The sequence below is a fragment of the Rutilus rutilus genome, assembly GCF_951802725.1.
Source record: "Rutilus rutilus genome assembly, chromosome: 20".
Classification (NCBI taxonomy): domain Eukaryota; kingdom Metazoa; phylum Chordata; class Actinopteri; order Cypriniformes; family Leuciscidae; genus Rutilus; species Rutilus rutilus.
The window spans coordinates 35,021,439-35,038,505 of record NC_140225.1 but is presented as its reverse complement, the minus strand read 5'-3'; the positions used below and the strand labels follow the sequence as shown (position 1 = coordinate 35,038,505).

Genomic DNA, 17,067 nt, shown 5'->3' with positions numbered 1-17,067 from the left:
AATGGTAAGTTAACCAAGCTTTCTGGAATACCCCCCTGAAGTCATTGCATTTGGAAACAGAGATGAAGTTCTCAAGGTGAACGCATACCTTCACTCTAGGGGTCAAACAACTAAACATCAAGTCAGGAATCTTGGTGTGACACTAGAGTCAGACCTTAGTTTCAGTAGTCATGTCAAAGCAATAACTAAATCAGCATACTATCATCTGAAAAATATTGCAAGAATTAGATGCTTTGTTTCCAGACAAGACTTAGAGAAACTTGTTCATGCTTTCATCACCAGCAGGGTGGATTATTGTAATGGACTCCTCACTGGCCTTCCCAAAAAGACCAGAACACAGTGTTAGCTCATACAGAACGCTGCCGCCAGGATTCTGAGCAGAACCAGAAAATATGAACACATCACACCAGTCCTCAGGTCTTTACACTGGCTCCCAGTTAGATTTAGGATTGATTTTAAAGTATTATTACTGGTATATAAATCATTCAATGGCTTTGGACCTCAATACATAGCAGATATGCTCACTGAATATAAACCCAACAGATCACTCAGATCATTAGGATCATATCAGCTAGAAACACCAAGCGTTCACTCTAAGCATGGTGAGTCTGCTTTAGCTATTATGCTGGACCAGCTTCCAGAATCTGTCTCGTTCTATCTGTTTATCATCCAAATCTATCATTCTATCTATCATCTATCGTTCTGTCTTTATCGTTCTATACATCCATATCTATAAGTCTGTCTATCATTCTATCCATATGTCCATCCATCTATATCATTCTGTCTATCTATTGTTTTATCTGTCCATACATCCATCTGTCTGTCTTCTAACTATTGATCTACATATCCATCCATCTCATTGTCCATCTATCATTGTTCTATCTATCCATATATGCATCCATCCATTCATATAATTCTATCATCTAACTATCGTTCTATCTTTATTCTATACATCCATATCTGTCTATTATTCTGTTCATATCATCCATCCGTATCATTCTGTCCATCTATCTATCGTATCTATCGTTAATCCATCTGTCTATATAGTCTATCTATCCGTATCTCCATCCATCCTTCAAGAATAATTACTGAAATTTCAATCTGTTCTTCAAGCAAACTGATCAAAGGCCATCAGAAGACTGATCTTATGTAATATACATGTTATGAAATGTTTACGGCGCGTTGATGTCACAGTGGAGATGTCCTGGATATCCTTAAATACATGAGTGTTCATGGAAGAAATGCACAGAGGTTTGGAACGACACGAGTAAATAATGACAGAATCTTTATTAAACGGCTCAAACACACATGTTCCTGAAGCCTGGGTAATACTGATGATGATATAATAAACTCATCCTGCATTGCATCACCATAAAAAGAGATTTTTTAATGAAATGTGGTTCCAGGAAATAGACGGGTCCAGGCCTATTTGTTGCAGAACATTTAATATTTGACAAACTTAATTTATTAACACAGATATAAATGATCAAAATGTAAACCATTCAAAGCATACATAGAAAATAGTGACTTTTATTCAGTACAAAAATCTACAGTAAACAAATCCTCGCTCCTCTTTCGGCATGTGGTGTTAATCCGGCTTCACTGAGAAACCCTTCGTTCACTTCGACTGTAACTCGCTAACTAATGAAAGAGTGATAGTTTCACAAGTCGTCGCCGGTGATGACGAGAGTACTCTGCATTTCATTCCCCAGGATAAACCCATCATCTTCATCCTCCTGTGAACAACAAAACCATTATAAAAAGAGTGTACTGGTCTCCAGTGTTGGGTGTAACTCATTACAAGTAACTTGAGTTACATAATCAGATTACTTTTTCAAGTAAAGAAGAGCATTACTCTTAAATGCACAGCAAAATATCTGAGTTACTTTTTCACATGTATTGACTGACAGCTCTCCTGTCCTCATGTTGAGACAAATCTCAGTGCAGAGGCGTGTGTGTGTGTGTGTGTGAGAGAGAGAGAGTGAGTGTGTATAAACATGATGGTTATTGTAGTTCTAGACTAAATGTGAGCGTGCATTTACTCATTAAAAAAAAATATTCAAAAAATACAGTATTCCTCAAAATGATTAAAATCAGAATAATACGCAAATAATTAATAATTTTTATGCATTTAATCTCACTTTATTGACCAATGTACTTTGGTCAATAAAGCCTTTTTTGTCAAAAGTATGGTCAAAAATACACGTCTTCTGACCTTCGATGATTCAGTTAAACCAATTTGTATTTATTAGTGTAGTAAGTGTTTCTTTCTTCTCCTGCATCTGTTCTTCTGTTCTCCAGAATGGAAGGTTTGTTTGAGCGGCGCCCTCTACTGTACATGCGTGAATCTGCATTTACTTCAGCCTTATTATTTAAATTTTGGTCTGAAAGGGTATTTACATTTGTGCAAAAATATAATTTTTTTGTTCTAAAAAATAAACAAGTCCAGCCCAGGTGAGAGAAAGTAACGTAAAAGTAACGTAACGCATTACTTTTCTTAAAAAGTAACTAAGGAACGCAATTAGTTGCTTTTTAAGGGAGTAACACAATATTGTAATGCATTACTTTTCAAAGTAGCTTTCCTCAACACTGCTTATCTCAGTTCAAATCCGCATAAAAATACAGTCAGCTTAGTTGAATCATGGCTAAACGGCACTAAAGAGCGTTTACTCGCCTCATCCTTCTGCTTGTAGTTTTTCTCCGTGCCTCTGTACGAAACCACATGGATGAGGGTGTAGACCCTGTAATGGAAGACAACAGGGCTTCAGTCTCAAATAATCAAGGTCCATATATCTATGATATTGGATGGGTTGTCCAGGTGCCGGTGTGACGGTGCGTGACGAGTGTTGTACCTGTGGTAGAGCATCGCCAGGAACTGAACGATGAGCAGAATGGCAAAAGACAGCAGAAACATCAAGCTCAGCGGCTCCACCCTCATGGGGTCCGGTGCCAGCGTTTTGTTTGGGTAGTACTTCGGGATCTCGATGCTCAGAACATCACCGCCAATGGCCTGGAGGAAGAACGTCGCTACAACCCATAGGACGTTAATTATGAAGTACAAGAACACTGCCTGCACACACAAAAAGAGAGAATAGTTCACATTTAGCATATGAAGTTACGGGCCAGAAAAGATGAGCTGTTAATTTGCCAACCGTACCTTGTTTCGTAGAGACTTCAGCTCCCTTGTCACTTCGTCGAGATGAGCTTTGTCATCTTGAATGGGCTTGAGGTAACGCTCTAGTAGTTTATTCCAGAAATCGGTTTCATCCTGGTAACACAGGGAAACAGTTTTCCTTTCTTCATATGAAATTGTAGCACAGGCAAATTCATTACCAATAATGATATGGCTCACTTTAAAAGTCGATCAGTTAATTTAGCCAAATGCATTGATAAACCACTGAAGCTTCACACTACATGATTCTTGTTAAGAAAAAAAACTAATAACTCCTGAGACAATTCCCAAGTTATTCCCATATTTGTATAAAATGAATGAATCATTCATGATCGACCCATTTCTTCTGTTCAGACGCGAGTAAAAACAGGAACACACTGGAGAGCCACTTTATTGTAGAAACTGAAGCTGTAAGTCTGACTGAAAGAGACACTGACACTGTTTTTCATGTTTAATACTGTAAAGCTGCTGCTTTAAATCAATCTACTGTATAAAGTGCTGTATGAGTAAACGTGACGTGACTGTAGATCTGAATCTCAGAGCTGGAGCAAACATCTCCACATCACTATGATCAGATGCTTTCTGAACTGCTGTTTTCTCATTGTTATTGTGTTTATTCTGTTATTGAGAGGAAAGAGCAGCTCATGTTTACTCATTCATCTATATGTGGGCGGAGTCAGGATGTACCCTAACAGAAATGTGGGCGGGGTCATGATGTTCTCAACATAATTGTGGGCGGAGTCATGATGTTTGCTAACAGAATTGTGGGCGAGTCATGATGTTCGCTAACAGAATTGTGGGCGAGTCATGATGTTTGCTAACAGAATTGTGGGCAGAGTCATGACATTTACTACAGAATTTTGGGGGCGGAGTCATGATGTTCGCTAACAGAATTGTGGGCGGAGTCATGATGTTCGCTAACAGAATTGTGGGCGGAGTCATGATGTTCGCTAACAGAATTGTGGGCGAGTCATGATGTTTGCTAACAGAATTGTGGGCAGAGTCATGACATTTACTACAGAATTTTGGGGGCGGAGTCATGATGTTCGCTAACAGAATTGTGGGCGAGTCATGATGTTTGCTAACATAATTGTGGGCGGAGTCATGACGTTTACTACAGAATTTTGGGGGCGGAGTCATGATGTTTGCTAACAGTGTAATTGCTGCAAAGGTATTTAAAGCTTATTTTTACTCCTGAGCGAAGAGAAAAGAATAACTTCGCTGTGAGTATATCAGGGCCATTCACAAAACCTTACCTCAGACAGTTTCTCAACCTGTGGCGCCACAAGCGTTCTCTCGATCCCCCTCTTGACGCGGCGCTCCAGTCTCTGCGCTCCGTTCTCGATGCGGTTGGACTTTACGATGCGTCGGGCGGCTTCATTCAGGGCGTACTGCAGTTCCTCCAGCTGAGTCTCGGTCAGCACATCCTCCGGACCCACTTTATCCCTCAGCTCATCATTCAGGGTGTCGGTGAGAATCGACACCAGTTCCTCACACAGATCCTCCTGGTTCTTGTTCCTCAGCGTGTATCTGATCTGCTCCTGAAGGTTTCTCTTCAGATTTGCATAGGTCAGTTTCTTCAGGAACTCTCTCTTCACGGGCTCCACCCAATCTGTCCATTAGAATAAGAATTTTTAATAATAGTTCAATGCACAGACCAACTTTACACTCGTGAAACCAAGGGAGATATCTGTATGATGAGATGTCATCTCTTACCACTCTCAGGCACAACTTCCTTCGGCTCCAAATTATTGTAATCAGAATCATAATCATCATCGTCGTCGTCGTCGTCCTCATCGTCTGTGTAGTCTGTGTCATCGTTAAATTTGTCCACTTTCTTCTCAGTGCTTTTGGAACTCCCACTGTATTTGGAGAGACCATTTGTAAACCAATAAGAACTTTTCTTCAGCATTGCAATTGTAATCCAAACACATTTTCATATTCTTTACCTTCTCTCGGAGTCCGTGTCTTTTTCCTTGTTGTCCTTGTTGAGAATCTCTTTGGATTTGTCCTTCTTATGGCTCATCTCCTCGTCTAGGTCCAGAATGAGTTTGTTGGCCTCTAAATGGCTCGGTTCTTCAATGGCGCTCTGAGCCGGCGGCTCGATGGGCTCGGGTTTGGCAGCTTGTGTTGGATTGACGGCTTGCTGCATTTGTTGAAGCAGCAGATTTTCGGTCTCTTGAGTGACTTGGATCTTCACATCCCAACAGCACATTTTGCAGTCGCGATTGCACACGATACCCACTTGCTTTTTCTGCTCCTTGCCCTTGCTGGTTTCTCGAGTTCCCCAAGATACAATGTGCATGTTGACTAGGGAGTATATGGTGAGGAGGAGATAGCCACTGGGAATGCAGATGAAGTACATCAGACCGTAGATGATCAGAGTGCTCTCTTGAGGGTGAAGAATGGCTGTCACCAAGTACATAATCGCACCGGACACCAGGAAGAGTCCAGTAGGAGTTATAAATGTTTGTTGTATAACCATGTCACCTAAAGTGAGATGAGGTGGAATGTCACAAAGCACATTTTCAACACAATTCAAATGCAAAGAAAAAACGACAATTAACAATAATTACCAATAATGGAAAAGAAGGACGCAGTCATCAGGAAGGCATATATGACACTCAGAATGGCAGCAATCGTGATTTGGAAGTTGGGTTTGGCCAAAAAACATATGATCATGTAAATTGTTGGAGGTATAACCGCAATTATTATGGAAAGAGTGCCTGAAAGTTTAAACACGAATTGGAATGCTCCTAAAATGAAAAAAAAAGAAAATTAGCAGTACTCACTTTTTATACTTTTATATATTCACAGAAACATGTTCAATATGCGTATCATTAAATAATCATCCACTCCTGCTCCTGGAGAGCCACCTGGAGAATTCAGCTCCAACCCCAGTTAAACACACCTGAACCTGCTAATCAAGGTCTCACACGGCAACGTCCAGGCAGGTGTTTTGAGGTGAGTTGAAGAAAAACTCTTCTCCAGGACCGAGTTTGGACACGCCTATCATAGAATCTTGATGATTCTTTATGTATTTTTAAAGTTACTTTGCTGGGGGTAAAAAACAGGTCATACCAGCCTAAGAAGGTCAGATGGTTAACCAGCTCAACCAAGTTTCTACCAGATTAAGTAATACACCAACCCTTTACAGGTTGACCAAATGTTCCACTACATGGTTCCTCAAATCCAGGCCTGGAGGCCCACTGTCCGTCAGAGTTTAGCTCAAACCATGATCAAACACTGATGCAATTTTCTATTAACTCTGAAGACCTTGACTAACTTGTTCAGGTGTGTTTGGTTGGATCCCTGAAATCCCTTTCCTTCAAGTCTTTGAAAATGTACCTGCAATCATAAGGGTAACAGATGCAGGGCCCAGAATGGAGGAAGCCACGGTGAAAATCTGATACAAGATGTAGAGCATGGATATGGAGGTGTTCCTCTTGACCGTTTCACTCCCGCTGTGGAGCAGGTCGAGAGTGTTGGCCAGTGTCGAAGGACCCCAGCGACGTCTCTGGTTGTAAAACTCTTTGAACTCTTGAGGAGAGTTGGTGTAAGCATCAGAGGCGGCGTTATACTCCACACGCCAGCCCTGCTGCAGGAGAAGCGTGCACAGCCAACGGTCCTCACCTAAACGTGAGTGGTGGAGTAAGATGATGAGCTGGCAGGACTTAAAGGAAGCGTAAGTTGATCAAAGAACAATTGCCACCAATGGTCTTTATAATCAGCTTAGGCTTACAATGCTTTGGGGAAAAATACATGCCAGAGTTACATGCCTTTTTTTGTGTGTGTGGGGGGGTGGGGTTCATTTTTTTTAGGCCATTCATTCCCTCCCAAACCCACAGGAAGGGATTTACCTTGATCGTACTGCACATACTCAGAGGCTCGGGTGGCTTTGGTGGTGTATCGTTTCAGGACGTTGTCGTCCATCAGCGCAGATCCTCTGAACAGACTGAAACAGCCTGGACTGCACAGGACCGACCCAAACACGTGCTCCGCGGTCTTCTGGAGCCAGTGACCCACTGCATACTCGAACTTCTGATACCACACCATTGGGCCTGAAACGTCACATTCACAGAGCCAAAGAGCATGAATCGCTGTTTTGAACTATGGAGTGTAGTGTGCATAACTGCATTTGAGCAGTTTGTTTCTCCAGGCACGTCTTTCTGATAGCTGAGCAATGTTATCGCATTGTAAATGGTGGTTGTCAAGTTTTGTTAAGATTAGCTATCTTTTCGATGGATCTTCCCAGCATGTGTGGTGTGGTGCGACATTTATATAAAACTGCAATAATTCCCGGAAAGGGTCAATGGACTTTGTATATTGATCAGTATTTGAATTGCAGGTCAATAAAAGGGCACGTCATTATCTGCTATATAATCAAGCGCTGCTGCTTTCATCCTTTATTCCATATACAGTCTTTTGTCAGTTCAATGTAATACTGTTATATAATTCAAAGATGTGTTTTAACATACTACTTTCCCAATAAGCAAAGCTTTTTTAAAAAGATGATAATAACTGTTCAGATAATTAAGTTTTTTTTCATGGAAAGTTGAAGTAGGCTCAGATTTAGATGCCACTTTCCGTGATTTCTCCCAAAACCGTAAAATTTAATGCGCATCCGCCATTGCATGCCCAAAGAAAATGACAGCGCAGGCTACGCACATCACGTTAATCAATCTAAAATCAAAAATCAAATCAATGAGTTTGAAATCAATAAGTTTGAAATCAGTTTGAATCAAACCAATGAGTTAGAATAAAGAGTTCACTACTGTCTGTTCAAAATAAATAAAAGAAACCTAGCATTGGGGATGTTGTACCGAACTCGTATCGAACCGTGACCCCAAACCCGAGGTACGCACCAAACCGTGACTTCTGTGTACCGCTACGCCCTCGCTGAACACGGATGATTCTTACCCATTCCAGTGGGGTGGATCCGTCCGCACGCTGCGCCCACGGTGTCATACATTCTCAGACGGTCGACCAGCAGTATCAGAGCGCCGGGCTGGAAGTCTGTGTCTCCATCCAAAGCCATGATATATGTGTTGTCATCAGATATATGCTTCCTCTTGCTATCATTATCATGAGTGGGTAGTAAATAAGTCTCACTATCTAATGATATGAGACTGGCACGGGATGGGTTGTTCTGTCTCTGTAAGAACACAGTGTCAAAAAACATAAAGTTATCTTCAGCCGTATGTGGTTTTCTGGGTGGTTTTGACATGGCCGCTCAAGTCAAAAGAGTTTGTGTTTGTGTCTCTGGTCTCTAGATATGGCTTGGGTTCTTCAGTGCAAGTGTGCAAGACCTTTTAACGTAAATCTAATCAGCTGTACGGTTTATGCAGCACAGACAGTTTAGGGTTAGGCGTTTGCTTGAATCACTAAACCAACATATGAGCAATAAAGTAATAGTGAAGCTTGACTTATCAAACATCACCAGTGACTGAACGATCAATGAAAACTTACTGTTATTTTCTGAGGGTTTTTGACATAGTATCCTTTCCAACCAAGCAGGTAATACAGGTACATGATCTGAAAATGCACACGTGTTCAGTCAGGTTCAGGTAAGCATTCAAAGACTGAATTATTCTTCATACTAAGGAATAAGGCTTTGACGTTCACCTGTGACCATCTCTTTTTATTTCGAATCAGAGCTTTGTCCTTCAGGTGGACATAAAGCATGTTTCCCTCTGGCATGACAAACACAAGACGACCACCGTACGGTGTTTCAATGATAGAAACCTCATCGGGCTCCTTATTTGTAAATACCCTTGAAGGCAAAAAACAGGGAAATTTGGTTTACAGTTGGTTGTGAAACATCAATAACATCAATCTGCCCAAATGAGTCACATACCATAAGCTGATAACGAATAGGAAAACTTTGCCTTACCTGTACACCTCCATGACAACATTTATAAGATCGGAAACATATGTGTTGACAAGCTTTGTCTCAGTGCCAGTTTCTTTGTCTTTTTCTATCATGAAGGCATCGTCGACATAAATATGGCACTCAAAGTCAAAGACATCCTTGTGTTCCTCCTTTGGATCCCCTCTGTATCTGTCCAATCTGAAACCAACAAACAAGGAATATGAATACAGAACAGCAGCCGGCTGCTCGAAAGTTAAGAAAAGCCAACTAGGTTTTTCTTAAGGGGGTTCGAGCTGTAATACATTTCCATTGCTCATCCATCACAGTATAAATACCTGAACATTGAGGTCAAGATTTTCAGCATCTCGTCATATGTTTCATGCCACATTGTTGCACAAAGGTAAATGACACAGTTTTCCACTTCAATGTCACTACTGCATGACAGAAAGGAAACAGATTGACTCGGTTAATGCACTTGTACTGTATTATGTGTATCACATACATCATGATTCTGTCTGAATGTATGTACCTCTCCTTGTTTGCCGAACGAATGACTTTCATTTTGGTGTTCAGCAGCATCGAGAGGTCAATGAAGGCGGATTCATACAGGCGACGTACGAAAAGCTGAGAGGTGCGTTCAATTCTCTGCACTTTTATTTTCCACACGTAATACGTGCATGCGATGAGCCCGAGCCACATGCAGACCCCCTCCAGCGCCAGCATGGAGAACGGCCACATGGCGTATGGATTGTTGAGTGACGTTCTGCAGATGCTATAGGAAATCTCCAGAATTACAACCGGGGTGGTATTGACGTCCTTGATGTTTTCAAGTTCATAGCAAAATGGCCAGAACGGAGAGGAAATGACTTGTGTAGAATTGTTACCGTCAGTAATTACGGCCATGGTAGATGCAACTGGAGGTGGAGGGACTAGATTTTCAGCTTGCGTCAAGAAGAGTATAATGCCCAGGAATAGTGTTACTGGACCGATTAATGACACCGGCAGGGCAAAACCATATCTCACAGCGTGGATCTTGCAGGCCACGACTCCAAACCAGTGGCACGCAGCAGAGCAGAACGCCTGCAGGAAAAACAGCCCGACGGCTATCTCTACCGTGCCTTTACTGGCTTTGGTGTACGCATCCCAGTCGATGGGATTGTCAGCAATCAGGCAGAAATACAGAAAGTACACCCCCAGAGTCACGATTATTCGGAGCAGGCTGGTGAACAGATACACAGAGTCTCTGAAAGAGTCCAGTTCCTTGAGCATCTCCTGAATGTTAGTGCTGGCCTGAAAAGGGTTCTCCCACCAGTTCAGAGAAACCAACACCGAGGCAAAAATCGCAATGCCGACATATACGTAACAATGGTCTACTTGTCCAATGGTGTGTGTGGATTCTCTCACGTAGTAGTCGATCCCCAGTAGAGTGTAACCGCTGAGCACTAGGATGAGGGAGCATATGGGGTAGATGATCATCCAGTTTCTTGTCTGCAAGCGGAAGGCGATCTGGAGCAAGGATGAAAGGATGCAGATCCCTCCAGGGATGCAGAGGTTTGTGAGGATATCAAGCTTAGGCATCACGATGAGCACCAGCACTGCCGTCCCGACCGCCACCAGACTCTCAATCACACACATCTGCAGAAGCATTAACAGCACATTTCAACTTCCAGTGCACTCAAGGTATACATATCATCAGTTCATGCATGTTTGACTACTCTTCTGCCGTCAAGTCATCATTGTTATCTAATAGCATGAGCGTGTCCTTCGCTAAAGATCGTCTGGTATGTCTAACCTGCAGGAACATCCAAATAAAATCAGCTTTTGATGGTCGCTGGTTTTGCATAGCTGCTCAAAGCTGGTCTTTCTTGGTTTGTAGTTGGTCCAAGCTGGTCTATGTGGTTGATTAGCTGGATCTACGGAGGCCTTGGTGCATAAACTTGTTCAACTGGGATAGAGAATGAAGACCACCTTGGCAATTGTATAGATTAGGATGGTCGACTAGTAGATTAGCTCTCATTTTAGCTTTAATATTGTTAGTGGTGCTGCTCTAAAGCCGGCGTCACCAGTCCTTCTCCTGGAGAGCTACAACCCTGATTAAACACAAGCGAATCAAGGGCTTCAGGGTTACAACAAGCAGAGTCTGCAGGAAAGTAGATCTCCAGGAGCAGGCTTGGACACCCCTACTTTATAACAACTTTCAGATGTTGTGTACACTTCATAATATTGCCAGATGCGTGGTAAGCACTGCAGGTGTTATGATGGTCTCGGACATGAAGATGTGCCTTTGATTTTACTCACTCCCACTTTCGCACCCAAGCTGTTTCACATTTGATTTGGATTCGACGGAAAGCTGGGATATCTGAGAGAGTACGTTTTTCCATCTACGTACTGTATGTCAACTAGTTTCATGCATGCAAACCAATATGTGGGTCTTGTTCATGATCACATAGACAGCACAAAAGTCTAGACATTTTTAACTCAAGAAACCCCTTAAGAACCGCGTCTGAACGGTGTCTGATGAACATGAACCATAATTATACAGCGCTTTCTTAAGGTGGGCTAGTGGTTAGTGAACCATTGGACTCATTCATTACTTTTCGTACAAAATTTGCCATAAAGGGTTAGAAGGTAAAGGTATTTGAAGTTCATGTTATTGTGCATCACGTCAACTCACGATTCCCAGCGTCTTTGGGTTAGGGGCCACATAGCTCTTGAAGACACACTTCCACATAGACTTCAGGAACATCAGGAAGTTCGGCATCACCAGGACACACATCAACAGCAGCGTGTACAACTGCTGTTCCACTTTGGTCCTCAAAGACTTTGGACTGGACAGAGTGGTCAGAACCAGCAGTGAGCCCTGCGATACAGATGAACAGCCTTGACATTAATGCACTGGACCACAACACACCTGACACATGTTAATATGAATCATTCCTATCATGTTGTGTGATCATTAAAATGTCAGCAACTGCAATAAGAAACAAATTATACTTTGTTTTTGGTCACACTTTAAATTGGGAGGCCTTAACTACTATGTGCTAACATTAACTCTTTCCCCGCCATTGACGGAATCTTCCGGATATCCATGTTTTCACTGTTATACAGTAGGGGGCGCTGTTACACATCTACTGAAAGAGTGCAGAATCTCCTGATCAAAACACAGGTGAATAAGAAGCAGAAGCGAGTGATAGAGGCATTGCTGACACACGTGTAATTTAACACGATCATCAAACATTAAACAGCATATAAATCAAATCCGCCTAATGTTACTGAATGAACTGTTGAACCCAAGACGAGCTGCAGGACTGTGAAGCTTTGATAGTGTTGAAGGACTCGATCCATCTGTGTTTTAATCACCGCTCTGAATCTGATCCAGATGTAGTGTAGTCTTTGACAAAAATGAGATTTTCTCAACTTTTTCTTCAAAATACTGCTTTTTTTTATGAAACCTACCGACATTCAAGTGTTGATCAAAAAAAATTATGCATGAAGCTAGAATAAAACATGTTTTTGTGTTTAAAAGCAGAGGCTCTGTTCTGTCTTTTGATATATTGCATGTTCAGATATTCATACAACTAAATATTCTGGGGGCCAAAACGCTGGCTGTGGCTGGTGACTTATTTCAAGAATGCTGGCAGGGAAAGAGTTAAATATCAACAAGACTATGTATTTACTGTGTAAAATTCCCACATTTAATGCTAATGAGTTTAAGGTATGGTTGGGTTTAGGATCTAAGGTTAGGTGTAAAGTTAACAGCGTAACTACAAATTCGTAAATAAATGCAAGTTCTTTAAATGTTAAAAGGCACAAATATGTATGCACACAATAAGTAAATTGTATCAAATGGTTAAGCAGTTAAGGACAGCTAATATAAAGTGTGAACTCATTATTTCAAGAATAAAGCTTTGAATAGTCATTTTAAAACTGTACACATTGTTTGAGATCTGCTGTCCCTTCATGGCTTTCCCTTCACTGTTAAGATTTCCTTTCACGTTGGGTTATATTGTGTGTTTTTAACACTGGTTTACATGGTGTTTTCCCAGTCTGTCTTCAGCAAGTGTTTCCTGGTCATTGATCTTTTAAGACTGTTTCACAACAACATTATAACTTCAGAACTATAAATATGATCACAATAACTCAACAATAAAATATCTCAATAACTCAGCGATTCTGTGCATGCAAACCATAATCGTAAGCATGACGGGTCCAGATGTTCGTGCGAGCGAGAATCCCAGTGAATGTACACGTCACCATGGAGTTGGCCATCAGTTAACAGGGATGGGTGGGACTGCTGTTATCCTCTATAAATGTTTATGGTCATAACAGTTATGAGTCACCTTGCTCACGACGCCGCTGACCAGCACCAGCAGGGCCACGATAACAGCCACCAGGTTCTGCAGGATTCGGAAGCATGTTCTCTTCTTCTCTTTCTCGGCTCCGATCGGGTTCAGCTGGAACGGGTCCCAGGTGTCTCTGTGCAGACGTTAGAAGACAACCATCAGACAGAGGAACTCGTGAGAGGATGGCAACAGTGCTTCAATGCAAACACAATGTGTTTCTTCAGTTCAGTCACCTGGAATGTGCTTATGGGAGTAAAAAGTGTTTTGTTTTTCAAAAATCTGAAAAATTTGCAAAAATTTTACCTTTAAGGGTAACGCTGGGGCAAAATCTTTACAAGAACATCTTTGAGCCTTATTTACCCCTAAAAGGTTCATAGTACCCTGACGTATTGCTACTCTAAGGTACTAATTTGCACCTTATATACATTTAGTATCTTTAATATTTTTAATACTGTATGTAGTAAACATCATATATGTAATAAGGCTCCTGAAGCTTGTGAAATACAATCACTTCACAGCATTACAACATACAGTACATTCAGTTTATGAAACAACCTCTCATAACTAACTTTTTGCCAGACTTGCCAATGGCCGGTAACTTACGAAAATTTACCGGACATGAATATTTTTTTAACAACCATGAAAAATAGATTAATCCATTATTAAAGTTACAAAAGTTATTCAGTCAAGAGCAGTGAGGGATTTTCTCTTTGTCTTTTGTTGTTTGATTAACATCTAAAACACAGACAGCAGCGGGTTTATGAGGCTGCCGTCACTTTAAGAGCGAATGCAGGATCCAATATGTAAGGGCTAATGTAGAGCGAGGCGGTTGTTATAGCGAATACACCCCCGAGAGGCTGATCGGGACCGACGCGAAGCGGAGCTTGATGGGGTTGTATTCGCTATAACAACCGCCTCGCTCTACAATATCCCGCTTATTACATGGCTACCTACCAAATAAATCAATAATTTGACACAAAATGCTATATAACATATAATTCAAATATTAACATATAATTCAAATATTACATCAGAATTCAACCAAGCCATGTAATATATATATATATATATATATATATATATATTAGGGCTGGGAATCGATTACAAAAAATTAACTAATTAATCGCACAATTTGCTGTGATTAATCGCAATTAATCGCATTTCCCCCAAACTTGTAATCATCAATATTTAAACGTAGAATCACTAATTAAATTAAACAACACACAAAAATGTCCACACAAATTGGACAGAAAATAGCCCTATATTAAAATATTAAACTTCATTCAGTTCTATGCAACATACTCAGATTTAACAGATTTATCTTTTGACTAATTATCAAAATAAAGTATAGTCATACAAAGCTATTATTACCAGCATGTGATCAGAACAGGTCATTTTACCATCGTTGCCCAGCATGGCTATACCAGCTCAGCAAACAGAAGTCTACTACTTTCAAATGTCACGTTATTTGAGCGGACTTTGCTTTTCCAGTGCGTGATCGGCACATGATTGGAGCGTTTGGGCCATTAACGACAGAGCAGAACGCGCAGCGCAAACACGGAGCGGAACATTGAGCAGAGAGCGCAGCAGCGCGCCCACACACACACACACACACACACACAGAACGGAGAGCGCGGCGCACACAAAAGACCCGCTCGTGAAGTTACTAAACAAGCTCTGCGAGAATGAAACCTGATCGCCGAACACGGAGGGGCGGGACGGCATATTTTCGGCCTTTTCAATAGCAGCCGCAACAGGAAGTCATTAAAACGAAAAAAAAAAAAAAAGGTGCTGGGTCAATTGCGTGTTTTTTTTTTTTTTTTTATGCGTTAAACATCTCAAATTAATCGCAAAGATTAACGCGCTAATTCCCCCAGCCCTAATATATATATATATAGCCTATATATAGGCCTATGTTAGGGGTGCGGGGAAAAAATCTATTCATATATGAATCGCGATTAATTCTTCTACAGATTTGTATCGATTCACACATTTAAAAAATCGTTTTTCTAAAATGTTTCACTTCTTTAACTTCGCAGTAGCCTACTACTTAAAGTTACTTAAAGTTATTGAGGTTAATCACAGTAAGCCGCGAACAAGGACTCGATGCTCGCGCTGACGGACACACATCATGCGATCGTGAATTCAGTTCTTTCACAGCTACACACACACACTCATGTCAAAATGCACATCGTGTTGAGTATTCAATGTAAACAGAGTCTGTTATTTATTTTTTATTTATTTTTTAACCTTTATTTTTACAGGCAAGTCATTAAGAACAAGTTCTTATTTACAATGGCGGCCTGACAAAAGTTATGTTCTACCCGAACGATGTTTTATAATATGGGTTGACTAAAATGGGAAGAAAAACGAAACGCAAAAAACTACGGCAGTCAAGTTAGAAAAGTAACACAAAACAGTAAACTACAATAAAATCTATAAACATATCGAATCGAAATTTGATTCAAAATCAAGAATCAATTTGAATCGAATCGTGAGCTACCAAAAGATTCCCATCCCAATATATATATATATTTTATATATTTTTTTTTTTTACACAGTAGTCAAAATTGAAGGGACATGAAAGGTTTTTATCTATTTCAAATGTTGACTACTTATATATATTATTATTATTCATAATAATAAAATGAAATCAGTCAATGAAAATAATAAACATTAAACTTCAGCTGTTGTGTGAATGTGGTACTGCATTGAGCTTCTATTTAAAATATAAGCACATCTTCATTACAATGCTTTGTATTTAAGAATAATTCAACTTCTTTCACCTCAATAATGAAAAGAAAGCATTGAGCTGTGCTTTCAAACTCAGGATTGATTGTTGATGGCGAGTGTTTTACCTGTGTCGCCCTTCTCTCTTTTGTCTCCTCTGTTTCAGTTCCTCCATCTCTGAGCTCTGTCTCTCTCACTCCATTCACCAGCGCAGAGTAATGCAGACTCGCTGATGGACAGAAGACTTAAATCTCACTGTGAGTAATGCCTGCAATCTCAACCCGCTCACGGTAATAAAAGAGTCCAAAGATCTGCGAGCTTCATCCTTATTACAGGCCTGATCGGAAAACATATTTATGACCTGGACCAAAGTTCAGTCACACGCTTAACATCATCATAATATTACATGAGACTCTTAATGCTTTGAATAATGGATTGAAGGGAAGGATCTAATTGATCAGCCGTTTCTCAGTTGCTTCATGTGTCTTTGGAAACACTTATTACAAAACGGCATTTATCAGGAACAGGATTTACACACACGCACACACACACATCTGGAATTTAATATGGAAAATACTATATGACTACTGAATAATAGACTGAATCCTCATTGAAGACTCTGTCTTGACTTTATCTCATGCACACATGGACTCGGCCGAATCCAAGGGTGGAGAAGATGAGCTGAGTTTTATAACTAATGCGATCTGACGCACAACACTTTATCACACAGCGAACAGATAAAGATGAACTCTGATAAACAAACAGCTGTATATTTACATCAGTTATATAATAATCATGATATCTCAGCTGTGTGTCTCCTGTGTGATACTAACATGGGGAATTGGGATCAGGAACGCTGGGGTAAATCACAGATGAGCGTCAGATGACTGTGTGTGTGTGTGTGTGTGTGTGTGTGTGTGTGTGTGTGACTCTCCTCCACCCTGAAACTG

General features: G+C 40.8%; 1 protein-coding gene across 1 annotated transcript; it reads right to left on the bottom strand.

Moving 5' to 3' along the window:
• Positions 1 to 1,316: 1,316 nt before the first annotated feature.
• chs1 (chitin synthase 1) lies at positions 1,317 to 16,331 on the bottom strand. Its single transcript, XM_084392042.1, has 19 exons — positions 16,246 to 16,331; positions 13,385 to 13,520; positions 11,719 to 11,904; positions 9,574 to 10,679; positions 9,380 to 9,478; positions 9,066 to 9,242; positions 8,798 to 8,945; positions 8,642 to 8,707; positions 8,093 to 8,327; positions 7,033 to 7,233; positions 6,521 to 6,805; positions 5,749 to 5,928; positions 5,122 to 5,662; positions 4,889 to 5,034; positions 4,429 to 4,784; positions 3,158 to 3,268; positions 2,853 to 3,070; positions 2,675 to 2,741; positions 1,317 to 1,736 (listed from the first exon to the last, which is right to left on the bottom strand). Exons 1-19 carry the CDS (start codon positions 16,290 to 16,292, stop codon positions 1,662 to 1,664), a joined length of 4,380 nt encoding a protein of 1,459 aa, XP_084248168.1. The 5' UTR covers positions 16,293 to 16,331; the 3' UTR covers positions 1,317 to 1,661.
• Positions 16,332 to 17,067: the final 736 nt, after the last annotated feature.

Bases quoted from the DNA above. Each gene is read 5' to 3' on its own strand.
- chs1 (XM_084392042.1), bottom strand. From the start codon at position 16,292: ATGGAGGAACTGAAACAGAGGAGACAAAAGAGAGAAGGGCGACACAG. The intron at 11,905-13,384 runs GTGACTCATAAC...TCTGTATCGCAG, and splicing joins TCAGCGGCGTCGTGAGCAAG to GGCTCACTGCTGGTTCTGAC. The intron at 3,071-3,157 runs GTACGGTTGGCA...TTGTGTGTGCAG, and splicing joins TGAAGTCTCTACGAAACAAG to GCAGTGTTCTTGTACTTCAT.